The sequence below is a fragment of the Lepidochelys kempii genome, chromosome 3, assembly GCF_965140265.1.
Source record: "Lepidochelys kempii isolate rLepKem1 chromosome 3, rLepKem1.hap2, whole genome shotgun sequence".
NCBI classification, from domain to species: Eukaryota; Metazoa; Chordata; order Testudines; family Cheloniidae; genus Lepidochelys; species Lepidochelys kempii.
The window spans coordinates 119,170,406-119,194,644 of NC_133258.1; the positions used below are offsets into that span (position 1 = coordinate 119,170,406).

The window sequence follows — 24,239 nt, forward strand, 5'->3', positions numbered from 1 at the left end:
TTAAAAGTATAATGTTCTTATAGATTAACTCAGGGAGGCGATACTATGTACAGAGGAGACCATGTAGAAGAAAGTACAAGGGTGATTGTGGGAGAGGCTCACAAATACGTGGACATGGTTAAGAAAGTTGGTGGAGTGAAGGGTGTGTGTGGAAGGTAACAGAAAACTTGATGAGAAAATAATTAGGAAGGGATAAGTATTTTATTGAGCTTTGGGGTTGGTGATCAAATGCTTACATTTGATACGTTGCTGTTGGGGAGACAGTGGAGGGATTAAAAGAAGTGAGGTGATCATATCGATAGGCAACAAGTGTTACCCGGGGTTCTTTCAACCCAAAGCTCCTGGTAACGTTTACTCTGTGCGAGGTAGTGTCAGGAAATAAATCAGGGGAGACACAACCGTCCGACTGATAGATGGCTGGCACAAACAAGACAACACAAGAGTGCTTTCACTTAAAGTTAAATTTTACTTCGTCTCAAGCACTTACACACATCCGCCACAGGTTAGTAAAACACCCCCAACCCTTGATAATTACCGAAGCTGAGTGTGGCTCTCAAGTGGCACAGCAACAGCCTGTCTGCTGGTGGGGAACACAAGATGCATCCAGTGGGAAAGTCCAGTCCCGAAGAGTCCCACAACCTCAAACTTTTCCCCCTTATTTTATACATTAGTAACTCAATGACATGTCCCCTAAAGGAAACTTGTTAAGCAAGCAGTTTCAATGGTCAAGCAAGAGGTTTTCTTCTGATTATTGGTTAACCAGGTGAGGTTTTTTCCCAGAGTTTGCAGCCTTGAGACCCTGTTAAACACATTCCTGAGGGCACATCCTGCTCTTCTAAAATGCATGGATCAGCAGCTTCAACACAATTCTTTGAAGAATGTGGGGTCAAGCTGCCTTTTCTGTGGCACCCCAAACCCCCTTCCCTCCTCCCTGGGTCAAGCTGAGGCTGCTGCATGGCCACTTTACGGTCTGCTGACTTGGCTGCTTTTAGCAATAAGCAATAGTGGATTCAGGCACTTTACTGGTTTGCCAAAATCTCCCCATACACAAGGACTTTAGAAATTGCATTTTGTAAGGAATGAAGGGGAATAAACCCTTCATTGTTAGAAATGGCTGCAAGGTGTGTTGCAGTAATACCCCGTTTCTCTAGACTTCCATTTTCTCCCTCCCAGCCCCTGCTTCTCCACCTCGTCATTTGAATTTTGGCTATGGTGCATGTTGTAGTTGGAAGTTGTATTAGGTAATGCACAAACGCATATTTGGACTTGCAATGGTATGTATAATGGGGAGATTTTCAAAGGCACAGGCCTTAGGCACCTAGCAGCTTTTGAACTCCTGCTGACTGCCAATGTGGGCTGGGCTCCTAATTGCCATTTGTGCCTTTGAAAATTTTACCCTTAATGTACTGGCAGATAAAGGGATTTTGGTTATTAATTGCAGATATTTGTTAGAAGCAGTAGTGTGGGAAGTGTGCAATGTAATTATTATATTGTATTTTATATATGCTGACATTTCATGACTATGAAACTACCCAGAGCAATGGCTGGATGTTTCCCCAATAAATTGATAAATATTTTTATTGATAAAATTAAACATCTTCATCTAGATTTGATTTTTAAAATATCATTTGTGCAAAAAAGCATTATTCTATAAGGTAACTTTCTGCCATTATCTATTAAAGATGGACTGTTTACTTTGTGGACCGTTTACTCCACAAGTGATCTTATTACATTACTTGTGTATGTGGCTTATATCTGTGGGATGGCACATCGACTGGCATCTAAGTTGCTCCTAGTTTTAAAATATCTACCGAGCATCCCCGTTGTTGCTCTTTCTGAATTACTTCTTCTTGTAGTCATGCAAAACACCCAAATATATTCTCATTAATAGAATTCCATTTTTCACAATTACTTTGCTGGTTTAGGTCACATCACTTTTTAAGGCTTTGCATAGACTTGTTTAGTCATGCAGAGGGTATCACAGATACTTATCTTTGGCACCTACAAAAAAAAAATTTAATGAATGTTCAGCACCCTGAACGCTTTTGCAGGGGGTGGTTTATAAATGAAATTATTACTTTATTTATTCACTGAATCTACTCTAGAGGCCAAAAGGCTGAATTATTTTCTTTTCAACCGTAGTAAACATACTGAGATGCCTAAACTCGGTGGCTTTAAAGATCCATTATCTGTTGTCCCCCACAGATGTTGCAAATCTGTGTCCACATCCAGAGCAATTTAATTAGCAGTCACTTTTTGTTATTGGTTTTCACACTGATTTCATGACAAAATCTTTATTATTCTTTTGTAAAGACAATGAATTTCATACTAGTGTACATTATGTACTTAAGTTGTATAAGGTTCAGTATTTCTTAGGTGAATGTTACCAGTTAAGGATCTAGTCTAGTCAGTCTTACTCATGTGAGTAAATATTCTTCATGTGCATAGTCACTCTGAAGTCAATGGGACAAATGACATGAGATAAGAATAGCTCACAGGAGTAAGGTATGAAGGATCGGATACAAAGATTGTGGTTAAAATAGTCTAAATTATAAAGACTTGTAACATTATTAGACAGGATTTAATCCAGCACTATTGTGTTTATTTTCCTTTGTGTACATCAATCTCATTAGGATCCTGGAGAAAATAGACAAATTCTGTATTTAAGAAGCACTTACAAAGAGTATTTATTTAGGGTTTTTTTTATTTTACTACTTTTATTGATGTTTCAAGAGGAAACAAAAGCGACAAGTACAAATTTCCATGCAAAGTACAAAGTCTGTAATCCTGAATAGATGTAGTCATACATTGACATCATAATCCTACAAAGAGCCATAGTTGTAAATATTACAAAGTGTGTGCAGATGTCTTAGATCTCAAAATAATTAGCCAGTTTGACATCCAAGACAATGGATCTTGTTTCCTCTGTCATACTGCAACTATCCATAGTAACTTTGATCAATGCAAGCTGAGCTGTTGGTTATAACTAAGTGCTTGTCTACACTGCCCTGCAGTTCAGACTACAGGGATATGAATATCCGCGCTCACCAAAGTGGTGCAGTATAGTGACCCTGTATGGATGCTGTGAGTGTGAACTAAAAAGTTCCTAGTTCTAAAGTGGATTGATTTAAATCACTGAGACGAAAGCCTCAATTTAAATAATCAATTTAAATCAACTTTTCCATTTGTACTTCCGTTATTTTCTAAAGAAAGGTGCATTCTCACTTGTTGATATAACCATTAAAACATGTTGATTTACAGCTAAATGGAGCCTTTACACTAGATTTGGTACATCTTTTGGCTACCTAGAAGGGTACACGATACATTTATTTAAGAAAATATAAAGCTTAATATTTTCAGATTCTTGGTAAGTGTACATTTTTAGTATGTTAGAAAATGGTGAATGATATATTGCTTATTTACTAGATAATTAACTTTCTGCTTTTGTGTCAAGCTGCATTAGAATGGGAACTGAAATTTAAACACACAAAACAGCATATAAAATGTCTTTTTATTAAACAAAACAACCTCAAATGTTTTGGATATGTAAATTTCTCTTCTCAAAACATGTTTCACATTTACAACTAAATGAGTTGTTAAAGGAACAGAGGGATTAACTGTAGTCAGTGAATTAAATTAATTATTTCAGGTCATCCTGGGAAAATTTTCAAATATGCCTAAGTGAAAGTGACTGAAACTAAAGTTCCTACTTGCCTAAGTCTCTTAAAAATGAGATAATGGTCCCCTCCCTCCTCCTTTTTATTTATAAACTGGAAGAGAGAAGTTTTCCTGCCTTTTCAACTCCCAATCAGTTTCTCAATTTTGAATTAGATAGTCCAAATGAAGAAAATATTCTTTCTGTGCCTGCGGAAAAGACCATTGCTCTCAAAAAGCTGTTTTAGGGACTTAAATAAACTCTGGTTCAGTGGTGTGACTTTCTTTAAAATATCGTCAGCAAACATGTAGTGCTTGAGTGCTTTTCTGCCAGCCCTGAAATTTATTATGTCTGGCAAGATTGATGGGTGATTATTAGATGTTTCTTTACTGCCTGCAATTTAACTTTGTTGTGGAGTAAGTCTTTCTTCAATGTCTCTTGAAGTTCTGTGCAGATTTCAACAGCATCAGCAATACAGCAACAATCTTTCCGCAGTTTGTCCAAGGCTATGGAAATATCCTGAACTTATCTTCTGTATTTCTCTTTAGTCCCATGTTGACTACTATGGCTGTGATAGTTCCATCTTCTTTGTCATGATTTTCTTCACATATCCTCAAAATAAGCTAGTTCTTAATAAGTAGTTCAAAACAGTCAGCCACTGAATTCCATTATACATCTTGGGGGAGAATTAGTTTGGGTCTTCCTCCTCTTTTCAGTGATGCTGAAGCAATTGTTACAGAAGTATTTTGTAATTTCCACATTTTCCTTTATTCCTGGAGTTTTACTGAAGTCTTTGGCTAAAAGATGCATCAAATGAGCACTGCACCCAGATGTTGTAAGTTTCAGAATCCCTTCATTATGATCTTCTATATTTCTTCACATATTTGCAGCATTGTCTGTGACAAAATTTCTGACTTGAATTTTTGTTCAAAATTTGTTGTAGCTTTTACTGCTGCTGCTTTTAAGTATTCTGCTGTATGGGCATTTCCTGATGAATCAGTTGTTTCTGTAAGATAGACAACCCCATCTTCTGTTGTGTCATAAGCATATATTACTGAATAATTATATACCCATTCAGACTCAGATTGATGAATTTCCTGTCAATGTATTTTGCATACTGTTCAGTTTCCTTCTTATATACTGTATCTAGCAACCTTCCAGCAATGTCTGCTCTGCAGGGTGAAGTGTGGTGTGGTCATGATGATGGTGAACCATGTCAATGAAATGTTTGTTCTGAACAAGACAAAAGAGATGTGTTCTTTTCATCTATGGAGTCTTGCTGGAATTTGCTGGTCCTGATTACAATCTCATCCATGGTTTTACAGGATGAAGAAAGACTTGTGGGTTTTCTTGGTTTTTATTTATTTATTTTGGGGAGGAAGGGGGTATATGGGTAATTACTGTCTGACATATGTTTAGTTGCAGCACTGCTGGTGCTACCAGCAGATAACTCTGAAGCTGTAGTCATTGCAGAGGATGGACGTTCATAACCCCTTACATCTAAGCCAGGCCTTTAAACAAAATGGTGAAAATAGTCGCTCTCACTGAATATTACTTAGTGCACTGCTTTTTAAAAAAATCCAATTGTAAACGAAAGATTTATCCTACTGAAGCTATTTGTTTCACTGTTTAAATGAGAATTTATTCTAAACCCAGTTTTATAGGAAAAATAATAAATTATAAGGATTATTTACATCTATTTATCTCTAGCAACCTATCAAATAGTTTTGGGGGAAAAAATGTTTAAAATTCATAAATGTCTAATTTTTTTCTTTTAAACAGGAAATCTTCAACTAGGATTTTTGATTATACTGAGCAATAAAAAAATCATTTCAGAAGTCCAGCAGTAACAGTAAAAATAAATTGATAAATACTCCCACAACCATCTTGAAATTAATAAGTAACTTAATCCACCAAAAACACAAATTTATGACAATCTGAGTTATCATTCACTAGCATAGTAAGACATGGTAGGTGGTCCATAAGAATGGTGCAAAAACAAGTTTACTAACCAGCTGATCTAGATTGTTCAGACATGTCCACATCATCATCTTCAAAGTCATTGCCGTCTGAGGAGCATTTTTTCATAGTGTTGTTTAATTCTGACAACCAGGCCTTCCATCTCTTTGTTGCACTGTTTTACATTTGGCAGGTGTTCCTTTTTTTACCCATAGGTACAGGAATTTCTTGAAAATATTCCCCAATGGGTCTCTTTTATGACCTGCAGATATGGCCTTTTCCCCCCTCCTCCAGTTCCACGGTGTTGACATCGACACTAGAGGCTGCACTCTGAAGAATGTTGTCCCTTGTTCCCAGTGTCCTGCTGTGACACCAGCATTGCTCCTTTCTGGTTGCACACTCTGCTCCATAACTCCCCGGTGCCAACCCTCCTCCACTACTCCCCCCAGACAGACAAAAGAACTAACCATCCAAGACTACTACTTGTGTAACCCACTTTTGCACTGCAGTATTTCATTTGTTTAGAGGGAGGCAGCTGACAAGTTAATGGATTTCTGTTTGTACCTCTGTGTACGCCTGCAAGGAGATAGAACAAGGCCATTTATTAAAGTGCTCAGAACCATCCAGAAGCAAGGAGTGATAGTTACTGGGCAGCTCAGTGGTTTTTCTATTAGGTGGAGAGTAAATTTCCATGGTGGGTAGAGTCATAAATATTCGTAATTTGAGAACCAAGCCAATCAGAGCTCAGGTAGGATGAAGCTGTAAAAATAGGAGTATGAGACCATCTAGGTGGGCTCAGTGGATGATCATGATGAGACACATCATGGTGTCTCCTAGAGTCAGAAACTGGGTCCCAGTGTACATGATGACTTTGCCAGTCTCTAGCAGAGATCTTGGGTCTCCTATAGGATCAAGTCCGTAATACAGTACCTGACCTACATCAAAAGTTAGATGTTTTCCCCCGATTCTTTCTTTATATAGAAAAGCAGTTTTTAACTCAACTTTTTTATAGAGGCTCATAGGTGTAGCATATTTTTTTTATGTAAGTGTTTTAAGTGATAAGTTTAGGCCTTAACATATTTTGTATTAAATTCAGATTTCATTTTAATGAAATGAACAGGTTTATTTTTAAAAAGAAACTTCTTATAATTTAAATAAAATAAAATCTGATTTAAATTTAAAACAATTCCTTTCTCCCCCCCCAAAAAACATTAATTTTTTATCCACCTTGTGGATGTGTGATGAGAACCACATTAATGCAAAGTAGGAACCTTTTAGTTCATGCCCACAGCATCCACACAGGGAAGTTACAGTGCAGCATTTTGTTGTGCACTGCCATTCTCACAAACACACCCCAATATGAACTGCAGAGCAGTGTAATCCTAGCCATAGTTTTAGCTAATGAAGCTGAAAAGGGAGTTGTTAATTCTGCAGAATCCCAAGAGCAATTTTTAGTGCACTTGCCTGTATGCTGTTAAGGGATGAATAGGTCATATTAAATATTCAGTTAGTGGATTAGTTTTGTATCTTTTCCATTTGAAATTTTAGAAGGAAAAAAGTAGAAAGTGAATTTTGTGTTCATTAGAAAGCACTTAGAAAGTGACGCGGACAAGATAGCTACATATTGTATCCTACAGAATCTTTTTGTTACTTTCTTGCCCATCCCTTCAAGTTAACCTTTATACAAAGTGATATTTGCATCTAGCTAGTCCTTCAAGGAAGGGGAAAGAAGGCAACTTTTAAATACTAGTGAATGCTTCTCAAGTCTTACAACAAATCCAGAGAGGAATTCTATCAACTAAAAGACCAACCTTGCCTTCAAATGATTCATGTCAGAAAATGTCAAAAAAAATTTTTTTATATATTAGATATGTTTCTCATCAAACATTTTGACAGAGGAAAATACTTTACGGCTTCAAGGGGGTCTAGGATTGCCTTACATGCCTGTCGGGATATAGTGCTTAGAAATGGAAGCTTAATATTTCGGGTTTAAAGAGTCTATACTATATGGTGATCTTTTAAATAGAGAAGCTCTTTGTTTCTGAGCTGTATGATATATTTTTAAATAATTACTTGAAAAAGGGCACAGTCAGCCTGTTTAGGCACTAAATATAACATGCCTTTAAAGTTTCATATTAAAATAGGAAACATTATCCTTTTTACCCTACAGTAACTGCTAGAATTCTCAAATAAAATAATAATTGTTCTTGAAAGTGACTGTTCAAAAGTAACTGTCCTAGGGCCTGGAAAGAGATGTTGGGCTAAATACAGAGGCAAGTCTAGAAGAAACCTGGAAAAGAATTCAGAGTGTGCATTACTTAGACTCATTCTCCCAAATATTTGCTCTCCTAATACATGTACTAAATACATATTTATCTTGCACGTCACCTCTGAATTCACCCACTATGTATGAGGAAAACCAAGTTGCTGTAACTTACATTCTAAGGAGCCAAAAGAGAGAAGTGTAGCAGGAAAGCACCTAACGCAAAGGTGTAAGAAATAGCAAAGTTTAAAATGGCAATTCCTGCTTTTAGCTTTACATCTTCTGATTCCCCAGCATTCAAGATGCATCAGCATAGACTCATGTACATCAGTGAAAAGCCACTTAGAGATGCATCATTTAATGTGTATTATGCATTCTCTCTGAATTCGGTCCTTTAAGTATTGTGGCATTTTCCATTACAAAATACCAACATAGTCACTAAAGTTCTTATTCCCACCTTCTGAAATGTCACTATTTTTTCAGACGCTGAGCAATTGCTACACATGAGCAAAGCTACTTCTCTTGGTATTCACTGTGATTAAGAAAAAGTAGTTAAGGAGTTACAAAAAACTTGTTTTATTTGGAAAGTGATCATAAAATTACCTGTACATTGCATATACGTTGTTATACCAAACAATATTTTGAGACTCTTGGTCATGAGTGTTGTACTGTTATGATATAGTCGCTTTACCCAAGGAGCTATAGTTATTAGTGCAGTATTGACTAACTTTTGGTGTTGGGAGGGAGGGAGCAGAAATCCTGCAATTTATAAAGTAAGTATCTTTTTAATTCACAATTTTGACAGCTTGCTGATCCCGCTAAACAAGAGCAAATTTCTTTGTGTAAAGGGCATGCAAGGAATGTCATGAATCCACAGGATGAGTGCTATGGACCTAGCTTTGGAACAGTCTCTAGGAGGAACCCCTACGTGCCAGACCCACTAGGCATCACGCTTTTCCTCCAGGGTCAGCTGCATGGCTTCACCACCTCCTTAGACTGGACCTCTGGGCCTTCAGCAGTCATTTTTCACACCATGAGGTTCGTTCAGTAAATCCAAATGAGACAGACTCCTGATAGAGATATTACACTCTTCAGGGATTAATGCATCTTCAGCTTCCCTAAGGAGAGTCAGAGAAGTCCATATCCCTCTGGGTCATGGGTTGCTAGGTGTCCGTCTCTTGGCTCTTGGATTTGCCATGGTCTTCTCAGATGCTCCATTGATATGGAGATTAAGGCCCAGCCATCTATGTGTCTCAGCTTGCCCTGAGAGCAAACAATCCCCTTCCACCCACTGGGTAACAATGCTGTTGATAGGTGAAACTGAGGCACAAACAGGCCTCATAAAAGTATTACAAAATATTCCCACTTTGTCACAGGGAGCAAGGCTAAAAAGGAAACCAATAAAGGACACATTTTCTTTCAAGGCAAGAACTATTTCTCAGCATGAATTGAGATCTCTCAACCTTGGGAAATTGCATCTTTTTGACCTTCCATGGATAACCACAAATTCTTTTTTTTGTGACAGTCTGACCTAGTTGTAGAGAAAGCTTATGTGGGAAGGAAAGGCATTATAAAAATTGAAATGGTATCTTATTACTTTGCACATTTTACTGAGGAGAAAAAGAACTTCATTTCGTTGCCAGTTTTCTAACCCAGGCAAAAATGTCAGGCAGAGTTTACTCTTCCAAATATGGCATCATTCAATTCCAGCCTACTAAAATGTTGAGGGGACAATTCAAATTATATGAACTCATTTGTTCATTAGAGTTTATTAAGCCACAGCTTATTACATTATAGATGAAGCAAGTCTAAACTCGAAGGTTCTTAATGGTGCAAGAAGTTTGGGTTGTCTGTTCGTGTTGCAAGTATTGCTGTTCCCTCTTTTTATTCATTAATACCATAAATGTCCTGAAGTTCAAAGCAAGGGGCCCCTAATGCACATTCTGCAGTAATACCAGTCAGTATCAAACAAAGAGATGAGAACTCCTGGCATTTCTAAGTGATGGGTAGGTTCTGTGGAAGGCAGCTTGTCTACCTCTCCCTTCTGTTGCAGGGCTGAGACCCCACTACTATTACCAGTAAAAACCACCAACAGTTATTTGACTCCTGCTGTCTAGACCATGTATCATAAATACTGCTAACTATAAACTTCGATGGTATCTACTACTCCAGTGGTTTTCAAACTTCATAGCACCGCAACCCTCTTCTGACAAAAAAAAAAAAATTACTACATGACCCCAGAAGGGGGGGACCGACGCCTGTGCCAGCCCCAATGTCCCAGGCAGGGGGGCCAAAGACCAAGGGCGTCAGCCACAGGCGGGGGTACAGGGGAGGGGTGTGTGCAAAGCTGAAACCCAAGAGCTTCAGCCCCTGGAGGGGTGGCCTGTAAACTGAGCCCCGCCACCCAGGGCTGAAGCTGAAGCCTGAGCCCCACCACTCAGGGCTGAAGTTCTTCGGCTTCTGCTTCAGCCCTGGGGCCCAGCAAGTCTAATGCCAGCCCTGGTGACTCCATTAAAACAGGGTCGCCTCCTGACCCACAGTTTGAGAACCCGTCCTACTCCTTTACCTGCCACCCTATATGGAAAAGATGAATAGGACACTGAGACAAAATTTTCAGCTAGCACTTAGCTGGCTATGTTTTTGATCACTGGCTGAAAGGAGATTAAATTGGGCCATACAAATTAGTGAACATTCAGCTAAATAGACCCTTCAGCCAGCACTCTGTTGAAGCCTAGAAAGCTGTGATGGAGAGGAGAGTGAAATCAAAAAGCTAAGAAGTATGTAAAATACAACAAAGATGGGGGATGGAAGGAGACAAATCTCAAGAGGAAAACACGTTACCACTGTTCAATAAGATGTTGCTGTTTCAATTATTTGTAACTATATGGTGTTTGCTCAAGTGCCAGGACAATTGAATCCTCTGTTATATCACTGGGGGATAAGGGTAACCCTACAGATAAACAAATACACATACTTAACTGAAAGATGTGTGGAACAGTCCCTCAGATTTCTAGCCTATATAGCCTGTTGTGATGTCACATATCATTATGTCTCTAACTACTTCCTATGAGAAGGGATGGGACCCAATTTATTCACTTCTTATAATTTACCAATATATAAACTAGCTCTCATTTGCACATTTTAACATCTGCCTATTACATGATACAGATCTGAGGTACAAAATGTAGTGTTCTGCCTGAACCAATGAGAGGTTTAAGATTTGATATTTTATGACTTCAAGGCTAGAAACTGGAACTTTATACCATTAAGAGGAGTTGATTCCACAGCATATCAATATACAAGAGAATGAGGGTATTTAAAAAAGGCATTCTCCAGAGATGCTGCATGGAATTTCCTTTTTTTAACAGAAAGCCACTTTTTGTAACCTTTTGCTTAGGATCGTGCCCCTAAAATGTTTTGTGTATCTGTGACCAAATGCACCCCTGTATTCACACCCTACACACTATTTTAATAATCCTTAATACAAAATATCCCTTGTGAGGGATAATTTGAAAACTAATAACTCGCTGGTCAGTAATATCAGTGAAGTGTATGTAGCTACATTATACATAAAATTATGAATTCCCCCATATGATATTGATAGCACATGTTCAAACCCATGTAGCCCACGTTAAGCAGGAGTGGGTAAGCAGCTCTGTCTTAAACAAAGGAATGTGTGCTTACCCCATTTTATATATAAGTAGTAAACAAGGTTTTCAGACAGCAAGAGGGAGACAAGGCAAATCTGCATTTCAGCATACACAGGGGAGAAGAAAGAGCATGAGGGCACCTTCATCCCCAGACTCCACGGCGCCACCTTTACTGTTTGAATAAACTTTAAGGAGCAATGCTCAGAAGAATCACTTCAAAGAGGAAATGGACTATAAAAGTGAGAGGTAAAAACACCCCAGGATCTTGCTCTTTCTATCTTGCTCGCTTGCTTTTTTACCTAAGATGGACAAAGAAACCAGCCCTTTGGAATTTGAGGGCAGATGCCGACTTGAGAATTTGGTTAGCTGTGTTGGTGGGAACATGTGGTAAGGATTTTACCTTGAACCAAATCTAGTTTAAGTTTTAGTACCAGACAGCATATTATCTTTATTTCTCTGGTAACCATTTCTGACTTAATGTCTTCTTCTCACTTCAAATCTATCTCCCTCTAGTTAATTGTGTCTTATTCTTTAATCAAACCTAATCCAGTGTTGTGTTTAAGCTGAATTGTTTGGTAACTCTAAAGTAGCAAACTGTTGAATATTGATCCCTTAGAGGGGCAACAGACTTAATATCTGAACTGTCTAGGAGAGGGCTGAACAGTTCAGAATACATGTTTTTGGGGAAAATCCAGGACTGGGAGTGTGTCAGGGTCACCCTGCAAGTGGTAATCAAGGCTGGTGAAAGCCAGAGTGTTGACTGGAGTGTTGCTGGCAGGCTGCAGCTATACACAGATACTCAGAGTGTGACCTGCATGCTGTTTATCTGTTTGTTAGCGGCCCAGGTTGTGAGCTACAGCAGCAAAACATTGTGAGGCACTCAAGATTGAAGGGCAGTTAGTGATACAACCCCTCACTGGTCTGGATTGCACCATAGAAGGTGATAGTGGCATAGTCAAAACAGGATTTATACATAGTATGCTGTTTACAATCTAAGCACTGGTGTAACAATTTTAAGTGAGTCTCAAGTATGGTGGCCAGGAATAGTCAAAAGAAAGGTTACCATTTGTTATTTTCAGTTTATTTCATTTCAGGTAAGGGAAATAGAAGTAGCAAGGCGTAAATATGAGCACCAGCAAAGCCAGAGCAGCTGAGTTTGGGAGCTACAGCAGCAAAGGATTGTGAGGCACCCAAGGTTGCAGGACAGATGGTGACAACACCTCACTGGTCTGGATTGCACCCTGAATTGTGATAATTTCCATGCCGTATTTTACAATAATATTTTTCTCTGTGGTGTTAACTGCCCAAGTACTGCATTATGTACCAGTTATGTGAGGCAAAGTGCACTATAAAGTGCTTACCCATGCACAGTGCCCATCACTTTGAAGCACCAGTATTCTAATGGAATTTCTAATCACTTCAGGGAACCACTGTGTGTTCCACTACAGCAGAGAAGTTAATAGCACCCAATGTTTTAAGCTCCTGAAATATTTATTAGTAGCTTGATAAGACTGAAGATGCTAATTCTGAATTTTTCTCATTCCCAAGAAGGGTCAGTAACTTTACCTTAAATAGCCATACAGGAATTTGAAATAGATATCTAGCAGAACTATGTGGCCCAAACAACTGTCACGCAAAACCTTGAAAAAGCTAATAAATATAGTAAACTCAGAAGTCTGTAGTGCATGCTGTTTAAATTTTTAAATCAAGATAATCCTAAATACATTCTTTAAGAAAATCCTCTCATGTAGGTCTTAACCATAAAGACGCAATAAAAACAAACTGGTGTGTTTGGACAGATGTGCTTTTTTTTTTTTTTTTTTGCATAGAATTTGAGGACTTTCAGATTTATTGCATGCCTTTCCTGTCTGACTACAAATAGTTAGCATACATCAATGGAGACCTAAAAGTTAGGAAAAACAAAACAGGCTTTGAATAGGACTTAGACTGAGAATGGGAGGAGGCATAAAAGCATCTGTGTTATTTTCTGATCTTGGACTCTGTTACAATTTAAAATTTTAGAAAGACAAGGTGGGTGAGGTAATATCTTTCATTAGACCAACTTCTGTTATAGAGAGAGACAAGCTTACACAGAGCTCTTCTTCAGGTCTGGGAAACATACTCAGAATGTCACAGCTAAATAGAAAGTGGAATGTTGTTTAGCGTAATGACAGGTTTCACAGCTGTGTTAGTCTGTATTCGCAAAAAGAAAAGGAGTACTTGTGGCACCTTAGAGACTAACCAATTTATTTGAGCATGAGCTTTCGTGAGCTACAGCTCACTTCATCGGATGCATCAATAAATAAATAAATCAAAGCTCATGCTCAAATAAATTGGTTAGTCTCTAAGGTGCCACAAGTACTCCTTTTCTGTTTAGAGTAAGTAATTAACGCATATTCAAGGTACCATTCAAGTGAAGTGGCCCATTTGGGAAAAGAAGAGGAGAGGCAGGGAAGCCTACCCTGGTAGATTTCCACCACAGCAACCACACCTGTCCATTAAACTGTCTCTGGAACACTCCCACACTAGCATCAAATTCCTAGACACACCAGTTAGCTTCAGCAATGGAACCCTACAGACAACTGTGTCCAAGAAACCCACAGGTAACTACACCTACCTTCATAAATCCAGTAATCACCCCAAACACAACAAGAAATCTGTTATCCGTAGCCAAGCACTCAGATATCACCGTATATGCTCCAAGGAGAAATTACAGGATTATACATTAACACATTCAAAACCACCTTCACTAAACTAGGACACTCCACCAGAGAAGTAGATCATATCATGGAACAAGCCACCTTAATACAACAAGAGACCCTGCTTCAATGCAGAAATAAATCCCCTTCTAATGCATACCCTTAGTTGTCACCTACCACCCCACACAGAACCCATACAGGGTATCCTCAAACCACTACAACCTATACTTGATGGGGACCCCACTCTGAAAGAAATCTTTCCTGAACCCCCCAATTCTCATCTTCAAACAAACCCCCAGTCTCTCCAAGCTCATAATCAGAAGAAGGTTCCTCACAGACTTGGACACACTAACTCAAAGCGGCACCAGCCTCTGCCAGAACAACCGATGCAAAACCTGCAGACATATCTCTACTGCTACAATGATCAGCACCCCTCACAACAAACCTTTTAAGATCCATGGGTCCTACACATGGCTATCACAACATGTGGTGTACCTCATCCAGTGCCCAGGGCGGCTCGTGAACCTCTAGCTGGGGGAGGCTAGCCCCCAGCCCCGCCCCTTCCGTATGCCCTGGAATCCAGACCTTCCCGCCCCTCCCCCCACCACCGTGGCCACCAGCCCCTGCCACAGGCTGGCTAGTGCCCAAAGCGCCCCTCCCCAGAGCATGGGGAGGGAGAGCGCACGGTGGCGACGCTGCAGTCTCCCCCACTCCCCCAGCCCCGGAGGGCCTAGAGGGAGAGCATGTGGTGGTGCTGCTATAGCCTCCCCAGCCCCAGGAATGCGGGCAGCACGGCCCCAGCCCCTGGAGCCCACCGGATCCGTTGAAGCAGGGCCCTCGGGGCAGGGTGTGGGCAGGGCCATGCCTGGCTGTTTGAGGAGGCCCAGCCTCCCCATGTCCAGTGTGCTAAATCCCCCAATAACAACTATGTGGGTGAAACCAGACAATCACTGGAATGAACTCTCACAGGAAAATGATAAAAGACAAAAACACTGTATCACCTGTGTTATGATAACACAAAGCGATCACATTGTATCTGACTTATCAGTCCTCATCCTCAAAGGAACCTGCACAACACTTTCAAAAGATGAGCCTGGGAGCTTAAATTCATAACTTTGCTAGACACTAAAAATCATGGACTAAATAAAGACATTGGATGGGTGGCTTATTACTACAATCTATAATTCCCATAGCTGCCTTTTGCCCCCTACCCATACACACACTGCTTTCCCCCCTTTGACTGGAGGGGTGTTAATGGGCCACTTCATCTCAAATGGTCCATTAAATGTGTGTTAACTACTTATTCTAAACAGTCTAGGCTTGGTCTATACTACATACTTACTCCACCATAACTACAATGCTAAGGGGATGTGAAAAATCCACACTCCTGAGCAATGTAGTTATACTGACCTTAGACAGCACTATGTCCGTGGGAGAGCTTCCCCGTCCAATGTAGTTACCACCTCTTATGGAGGTGGAGTTATTAAGCCAACAGGAGAGCTCTTTCTCTCGTCAGCTGTAGCGCGCCTGGTGTCCCTGGATTATTTCTCAAAAAATAAAATAAAGGATTTAAAACACAATAGCTAAAAAAGCTAAGAAAAAAATTGAGAAAAGTGAACCCTTAAGAATAACCCTTTTCCACCACACTGTATTTCAATTGTTTTGCCATGGAAGTTGTTTGGTGTAGAAGTTTTGGTTCTAACTGAAAAATAGCAGATCTGAGATGGAAGATATGAACTGAATAACAAAAGAAGGGAAAATATTTTCTGCTCCGTAATTGATGGGTGTGGGGTGGTAATGGACACAGGGAAATCTCAAATGTATAATCTGGACATGTGGCACAAAATTATAGTGATAGAGGACTATAGTTCTGAGTAAAAATGAATATATTGGAGACCAAATCCAGATAATTAAACTGGTACTCTATATGTGATAGTGGAAATGTGTATGCTTATTTCTCCAGTTGTACTAAAGCATAAATTTATGTAATTTAACAGACCACCACCTCTGTTGTGCATTAATTTCTTAATTGTAACATTGCATTAAAATACTGGGGGGTGGGGGGGTCCTAAGAAGTTCTCTGACCCGTTTGCAAATACCAATTAAATCATGATTTGTTCTACACTATTTAGAGGGCTTTTCTGAAGTAAAGTAGCACTTTATTAATTATATTCCATTTTTTTCTACCTCTCATTTCAGAACGGTTTGATCACCATTGTCCCTGGGTAGGCAACTGTGTGGGGAAAAGAAACTACCGATTTTTTTATATGTTTATTTTATCTCTGTCCTTTCTGACAGTCTTTATATTTGCATTCGTTATCACCCACATCATCCTTCGTAAGTATGCTGGTGAAATCAGATTATGTATGTAGCCATTTGCTTGAGTTTTTATTTTTAATTTAATCTTTTGATCATCTAGGGTTTTGGGTTTGTTTTTCTACCCTTTCTCTGAAGCTTGAGAGCCACCAGTGATACGCTGTGTTATGGCAATCTGAATTCCTATGCCAGGCTTCCTATAGTAGAGCCTAGCCTTAATGCAATTTTTAATATTCTTTCTGTCATCTAGTGGGCAGTTCCTTTGAGGAATAGCTCATATGCTTTGTGCCCAGGATAAAGTACATCTCCCTCTATCCTGCATTTTTAACAGATAGTTTTCTTAGACATAGACAATCTTGAATGCATAGCCATTGTTGAAACATCCCTGTGTATTATAGGGTGTATGTGATAAGATAGTGTAAAATATATAATCATGGGTTTGATACTGGTTTTTATATTTGTATGCTGGATTGTGTTTGGAAGTAATTCTGTGGTTTTTTTTCACAGTTGATAAATCCTACTAATCCCAATATATATCTCAACTTCTCATGATTGAAAAAGTCTTTCAAACTCCAGTACATTTTTATTAGGAATTTTAAAAACTGTTGGTATTTCTCAACTGTGGTAGATAAGAATAGCCACCCTTGAACAGCTGCTTTTTTGAGGCCATTTTCAAAATTGGGCCTTTTTCTTGTTAGTTTTCTTTATAATAGTTAATTCCAGCTTTTGGTCTAACACATTATGCAGCTAGTTTGTTAATCACAGTGCGCACAGAAATGGTTCTACAGAAAAATCTGCCAATGTATGATTTTTTTAAATTATTTGACCCCTACAAAAATGAAGCTGTTTTCCTTTCTAAAAACAAAAAACAAAAGCCGTAGCATGTGCTTTTTAAAGGAAGAACGGAAGCATTTTCACAAGATTCCTAAAAATGTACAATATTTAAGATCCCTTCAAATGTGCAACAAACTAGAACCAGCAGCAGTTTGAAATGTGGGGAACCCTGTGGCCATAGTAATGTCCTTTCCACCAGGTCCGTCCGCTCTAAATTAATTTTACTTGGAATATTGTCATTAGAAGAATAGCATTCATACTCCAAAAGAAGGAAAAATGAATTATTGGAACTATTTTTACTGTTACTATTTAAACCTGTGAGGCTTTTATTACGCATGTGTGCGCACACATATTTAGGAAAAGTATGTCTACGAGGAATATTTTTATCCATGCTCTTATTCTGGTTTGCCATTTTTAATATATTTAATATATTTTAAAATCTGACTTATCTGAGAGTATAAATCCTCTGCAGTTACGAGTTGATTCCCCTTTCCTTCCTGCAGATGGGGTTCTTTTTTTGCACACTGAAATCACTCAAGTATTTGATCTCCAACATGGCAGTTGAATTTACCAATTGACCATCACTTTACAGTGGTCGCTATTGAAAAAAAAATCAATATTTACTACAGTGGTGGTAATTACATTAAAATTGGGGGCAGAGGGTTTCACACTATATGCTTGAACAGCACATAACACACTATAGATGTTGCAAATATTGGGCTGTAAACATTAAATGCTGACTTCTGTAAAGATACCATCTGTGCAGGATTCTTGCTGTGGGGTCTCATTACCCTAGCATGAGACAGCAAAACCTCCCGAAAGCTTGTTTGGTCCCCAGGTAACCTCCACGCTGCTGATTGATTGCTACCCAGGTTCTTTAACCTCAGCTTTTGGGTGTATCTAGTCATTTCTTGACTGCAGTCTTCGAAAGAGCTCTCTGCAAAAGTTGTATCTAACTGCAGCCGCAACTCTTGAGCTCCCTTGGTGCCTATCCTGCTTCAGGTATTCTTTGTGTCTTCTTTTTTTTTTTTTTTTTTTTGGTGGGATGGGGGGGTAATCCTGCAATTGTTTAGCTGCTGCTTGCCAATAAGTGCTCATAGAGGAGAAGTCTCCAGGAATCTCAGTTCCCTAATCCCTGTCTTTGTATTTGGCATTGAGTGCTTCGCTTAAGTGCCTCTGTGCTTTGGTGTTTTCAAATCTTCAGTTCATTTCCTTGAGACTTTGGTCTTTGTGCAGTGATTTGGAATTGATTCAGCTTCAAAGATACTTCCCTCTGTTTCCCTTTCAGGCTGTTTCTCCACTACCTCATCCCTTTGGCAGCAAGGCAGACCACTCAACAGCTCAGAAAAAAACCTTCCTATCCAAGGACAATATCCAAGACAATGCCAGTTTTCCAGAAAGGATATGCAAGGAATAACAGGTGACAGTTTGGCCATGCTACAATTGTTGAGTTTCATGGCCACAACTGTAGCTGTAAAATCTATGGTATATCTGCACAAAAAACTATCTCTAGTGTACTCTGAGAGTCCAGTGAATCCAAGCATCACCATTTTACATTAGATCCAGAGACCTCCAGGCCTACCTGATACTCCAGAATCCAAAATCATCTGATCCAAATAGCAGTGACCTCTGATGTTTTTCCCCAGGGATGGGGACCGTATGCAGGAACTTAAACTCTCCAAGAGCAACAACTGCACATCAGTGTTCGACCAGCAAGGGGGGGTTCTGAATTTGATGAAGATCTTTAGAGACTTGATATCTTTCATGATGATTCTGATTCAAATGGCAAATCAGGCTATTATGTTTTATATAAACAAGCAAGCATAAGGTTGTCTCTCTGGAAGCCCTTCCAATGAGAGAGAGGGCTCTGTAAGAAATTCCTTAGTAGATATTTTAGAGCCTCATAAGTGGTCTCCTGGATCAGGAAGTACTGAATCAGATCTTTCGTGACAGTGTTACACTAGATGTTGTTCTCTTCATCATTCACCCCAATGAGAAACCACTCATCTTTTACTCGGGACACTGAGAAGGCATTACATTAACAAAAGATACTTATTTTTCCATCCACTGAGGAAGGAGGTTCCTGTGTGCCTCTCCACAATTCTGGCCAAATCCAGATGAGATAAATACTTGATCCTAGTAGCTTCATACTATCACAGTCAGGTTCTCAGATCTTTTGCAGATGGCCAAAGCAGGTTCCACCAGGATCAGAGTCCTAGCCGTGACTGATCTCTCAGAATCATGACACTTTACACATGAGCTCTGTGTGTGACGGCTTGATTGCTGGCAAGAGCACAGTAGGATTAGAGTTTTCGAGCCAATGATTTGAGTTCTCTTACCCTTGTGGAACCTGTCTAAGAGAAGGACTTAATATTGAAAGTTATATAGGTTTTCAAAAACTGCTTGATTACCTTCTTCTCCTGTATGAATCTAACTTAAAGATTAACTCCATTTGAGTTCGTTTATTAGCAACCCATCATGAGCTAGTCAAAGGTGTCTCTTCAGCCATTTGTTGTATGGTTCTTGGTGGACTGATTCTTTTGAAACCTTTATTTAAAAAGCTGCTGGTGTTATGAAATATTAATGTGCTCCTGGAAAGCTCTTTTTGAGCCACTCAGTACCTGTGAGTTCAAGTTTCTGATGTGGAAGGTTATTTTCCTAGTGTTAGTGACTATCTCACAGTGAGCTAACTTCAAGTTCTTGTGACTGATCACTCTTTACCAAAATCTTAAAAGAATAAAGAGCTGTGGACTCATCTGAGATGCTTTTGCAAGGTAGTTATGGAGTTCCACCTTAATGAGCTAACTTATCTTGACAATATTTTCCCCAGCCTTCCCTGCCTACCTCATGAAAGATTTCATTATGGGCATATGCAAAGTAGTCAAATGGTCCTTATTCCATACATTTACAAAGCACAGAAGCAGTCTTGCCTCAGTCTCTCAATCCAGCAGAACCTCCCGTGCAGTCCAACTTTCTAGCAGTTTTGTAACTTTGGGGGCATGTCCCTTGAGTTGGCCAAATTTGTGAAGCTTGTTTTGTCTTTTTTATTCATCCTACAGGCTGTCATTTTTGCACCCTCTTTTGGAGGGACGCTGTCTTACCCTTAAGTATACTTTTAAAAAGAAAACATACATTAGCATCTTTGGCTTTGTTCTTTCTGCCTGCTGTAATTATTTAATGATGCTCTTTTTCTTTCTGACATCCACTTGCGCTGTTTTCTTTCCAGGAGTGAGAATTCTATACAGATAGTATCTTTGGAGAAGAGAAAATTACTTACTTAGTAATTCTGCTTCTCTGAAGTCATCATCTTGCAGGATTCTTGCTCAACCACATATATCCACTCAGTTTCAGAGAGGAAAACCTTTTCAATATAGACTTTATCTTCGTATTCATTCAACTTTTTTTTTTTAGGCATTAATCTTTCAGCCATTTTGTTTTTGTGATTGACTTATTTGGTTTGAGGAGCCTTCACTTTGTGGTAAGTCAGGAAGTGACTAGAGGTGTATGACCACCAACAGAGAGTGTTGTTCACACACCTACCTGCTACTGGTGTCCTTAAGGGCCTGAAACCTGGGAGAAGTTGTGCTGTGAAACTAAGACCCAAGTGTGAGAATACTGGGGGAAAAAGTCAAGAATGGAAAATATAAGGCAAGTCATTTTTCCTTTTTTTTGATAGCGACCACTGTAAACCACTAGTCTGGCCCATGGAAATGGTGTCTCCTAAAAAAAGATAGTCATCATCAAGATTTTTTCCCCCCATCAGATCCTCTTTGGCTAAGGAGGGAGAATTTTCTTCAAAGGGAAAATATTTAAAATGTATTAAATGAATAATGGTTAAATGATACAGTAGAATGCAAAGTTATTTATAATATGTGCAGCAGTAAGGGCCAGTCTGTTCAGCCCTCTTCAGCCCCTGGGCATCAGTTCAGTGCATAGGGACTGGAAAGTGGACATATCTTCCCAATGTGGGGAATCCCCAGTGAGCATGGAGCTGGCATAGCAATCTCCTACACCATCCTTCCTGGAACCCTGGTGTAAGGAGTCTGCCTGGAGCATGCTGTTCTCTGGCTCTTCCCAGCTAGTGGATGTTGCCCTGGTGGCCATAGCCAGCCAGCATAAATTGGAGTAGCTCTCAAGATGCCCTAATTTAGAGAGGGGTCAGGAGGTGGTGTAGAACTGGCCCAAGGATCAGAGATCTGTATTTGGCTCATTTGCACATACTTGCCTGGCTGCACCCAGAGTAAGCTAGGGGCAGCGGAAAATCTGGGCCATAGCAGGTGTATATCTTATAGGATTTCCAAGTCAAAAAGTAGCTAACAATCTTTTCTTTTCCATATTAGGATAGAAAAGAACTGAGGGATAATTAGAAATCTTATTAATGCAAAACGGTGCAGACATCAGTCTGGTATTACTGAGAAATACCGATGCAGATGTTAGATGTTAGATCTGATTATAACTCTGCCACTTTTTTGTTGATACTACTTTCAAAATACAATTATGCAACTGATCTTCAGGTGCCTATTGTTTTTGATCTGTGGATGTGATCTATGATGAAAGCAGCCTATACTGAAAATTCTAACTCATTTGTAAAATTTGGTTTTTGTTTCCACAGGATCACAGCAAACAGGATTCTTAAATGCCCTCAAGGACAGTCCAGCAAGATATCCTTTCATTAAAATGTGCTGTAGATTTTGTTACATAAATATTAAGGAAGAAATTATATGATAAATGTATCCGGGTTGTTTTTTGGGGTATTTTTGCTGTTGTTGGATGCATGGAATTGAGACTTTCTCAAGAAAGGTTTCACCAGTTGCTCTAGTATTGCTACATCATTTCTCATTTAGTGTTGCACGTAGAGAAGAGAAGAGGTCTTTTTTTTTTATTATTTTGCATCTTTTGGGGGTATAGTCTATTCTAGGTAAATGTATGTAATGTCCATTTAACATTTATTGAAGTCACACACACATTTCAAGAGATAATTGTACGCATTTGCTGGGTAATACATCCACTCTCATGAGAGGAAAATATTTATTTGGAATTTGTTGACTTTGGTGGGATAGAAAAAGTCAATTATAAAATACAAAAGCAAAAATATTAAGTGGCACCAAACAATCCAGTATTTCCAAAGTATACTTATGCTGATAACTTTGTCAGTCCTTTAGGACACAGTAAAATCTGTCCTAGGTATCATTAATTCAAGTAGCTAGTTGTTTGTTAGATTCCCTCACCTGCTCCCACTATCCCCCACTAACTGTAGCTCAAGGCATGTCTACACAGCCCTGCAGTTTGGACTATGAGGGTGCAAATAGCAATGTGCACTGAAGTGCTGTGCTGTAATTCCCCTTTGTGGACACTGCGTACATGAATTTAAAGGTCCTGAGTTTGCACTAATGCAGTCCTCTTTAAAGAGGACTGCATTAGTGCAAACTCAGGACCTTGAAGTTTGAACGTACAGCATCCCACAGGGGAGTTGCAGCACAGCACTTGTGTGGACTGCTGTTCCCACTCCTTTTGTCTGAACTGCAAGGTCCGTGTAGACATGCCCTCAGTGTCACTGTGCTATTTTAATATGTTCCAACAGCTTCTTGCCTTTTTCATAAGTTCTCAGCTGTGAGTGGAATAGGACTCCAGCATGAAACTGAAGAAAAGCCTGGTGAGAGTCTTTGGGTTAAGTTTAGAAGCGAGAGCAACAAGGGTGATGTTGTGGTGGACATGTGCTATAGACCAGGAGGATGAGGTAGACGAGGCTTTCTTCCGACAATTAACTGAAGTTTACAGAACACAGGCCCTGGTTCTATTGCGGGACTTCATTCACCCTGACATCTGCTGGGAGGACAATACAGCAGTGCACAGACAACCCAGGAAGTTTTTGTGGAGTGTTGGGGACAACTTCCTGGTGCAATTACTGGAAGAACCAACCAGGGGCTGTTCTCCTCTTGATGTGCTGCTTACAAACAGGGAAGAATTGGAAGGGGAAGTAGAAGTGTGTGGCAACCTGGGCAGCAGTGACCATGAGATGGTTGGGTTCAGGATCCTCACAAAAGGAAGAAAGGAAAGTAGCAAAATACAGACCCTGGACTTCAGTTCCCTCAGGGTGTCAAAGTCTGCTTTTCTGATGGACAGGATCCCATGGAAGGCTAATATGAGGGGGAAAGGAGTCCAGGAAAGCTGGCTGTATTTTAAAGAAGCCTTATTGAGGGCACAGGAAGAATAACAAATATGGCAGGTGACCAGTTTGGCTTAACAGTGAAATCTTCGGTGAGCTTAAACACAAAAAGGAAGCTTCCAAGAAGTGGAAACGTGGACAGATGGCTAGGGAGGAGTATAAAAATATTTCTCGAGCATGCAGGGGTGTAATCAGGAAGGCCAAAACACAACTGGAGTTGCAGCTAGTAAGGGATGTGAAGGGTAACAAGAAGGGTTTCTACAGGTATGTTAGCAACAAGAAAAAGGTCAGGGAAAGTGTAGGACCCTTAATGAATGGGGGACGCAACCTAGTGAACAGATGATGTGGAAAAAGCTGAAGTACTCAATGCTTTTTTTGCCTCTGTCTTCACAGACAAGGTCAGCTCCCAGACTGCTGTCCTGGGCAACACAGTATGGGGAGGAGGTGAGCAGCCCTCAGTGGTGAAAGAACAGGTTAAGGACTATTTAGAAAAGCTGGACATGCACAACTCCATGGGTCCAGATCTAATGCATTCGAGGGTGCTGAGGCAAATTGGCTGATGTGATTGCAGAGCCATTGGCATTATCTTTGAAAACTCGTGGCAATTGGGGGAGGTCCTGGATGATTGGAAAAAGGCAAATATAGTGCCCATCTTTAAAAAAGGGAAGAAGGAGAACCCAGGGAACTACAGCCTCAC

At 39.7% G+C, this 24,239-nt stretch overlaps 1 protein-coding gene across 10 annotated transcripts in view; it reads left to right on the forward strand.

The window, feature by feature from the left end:
- Positions 1–24,239, forward strand: part of ZDHHC14 (zDHHC palmitoyltransferase 14) — a 169,120-nt gene that overhangs the window by 94,153 nt on the left and 50,728 nt on the right. For 9 of the 10 annotated variants that reach the window (XR_012158100.1, XM_073337756.1, XM_073337758.1 and 6 more), the window contains 2 exons: positions 16,426–16,563; positions 21,989–22,037. Coding sequence is in view for 9 of the 10 variants with exons in the window: in XM_073337756.1 (XP_073193857.1) it covers positions 16,426–16,563; positions 21,989–22,037 (187 nt within the window). In the remaining variant the exon portion in view is untranslated. The remainder of the gene's footprint in view (positions 1–16,425; positions 16,564–21,988; positions 22,038–24,239) is intronic. The other variant, XM_073337761.1, reaches the window with a different exon arrangement.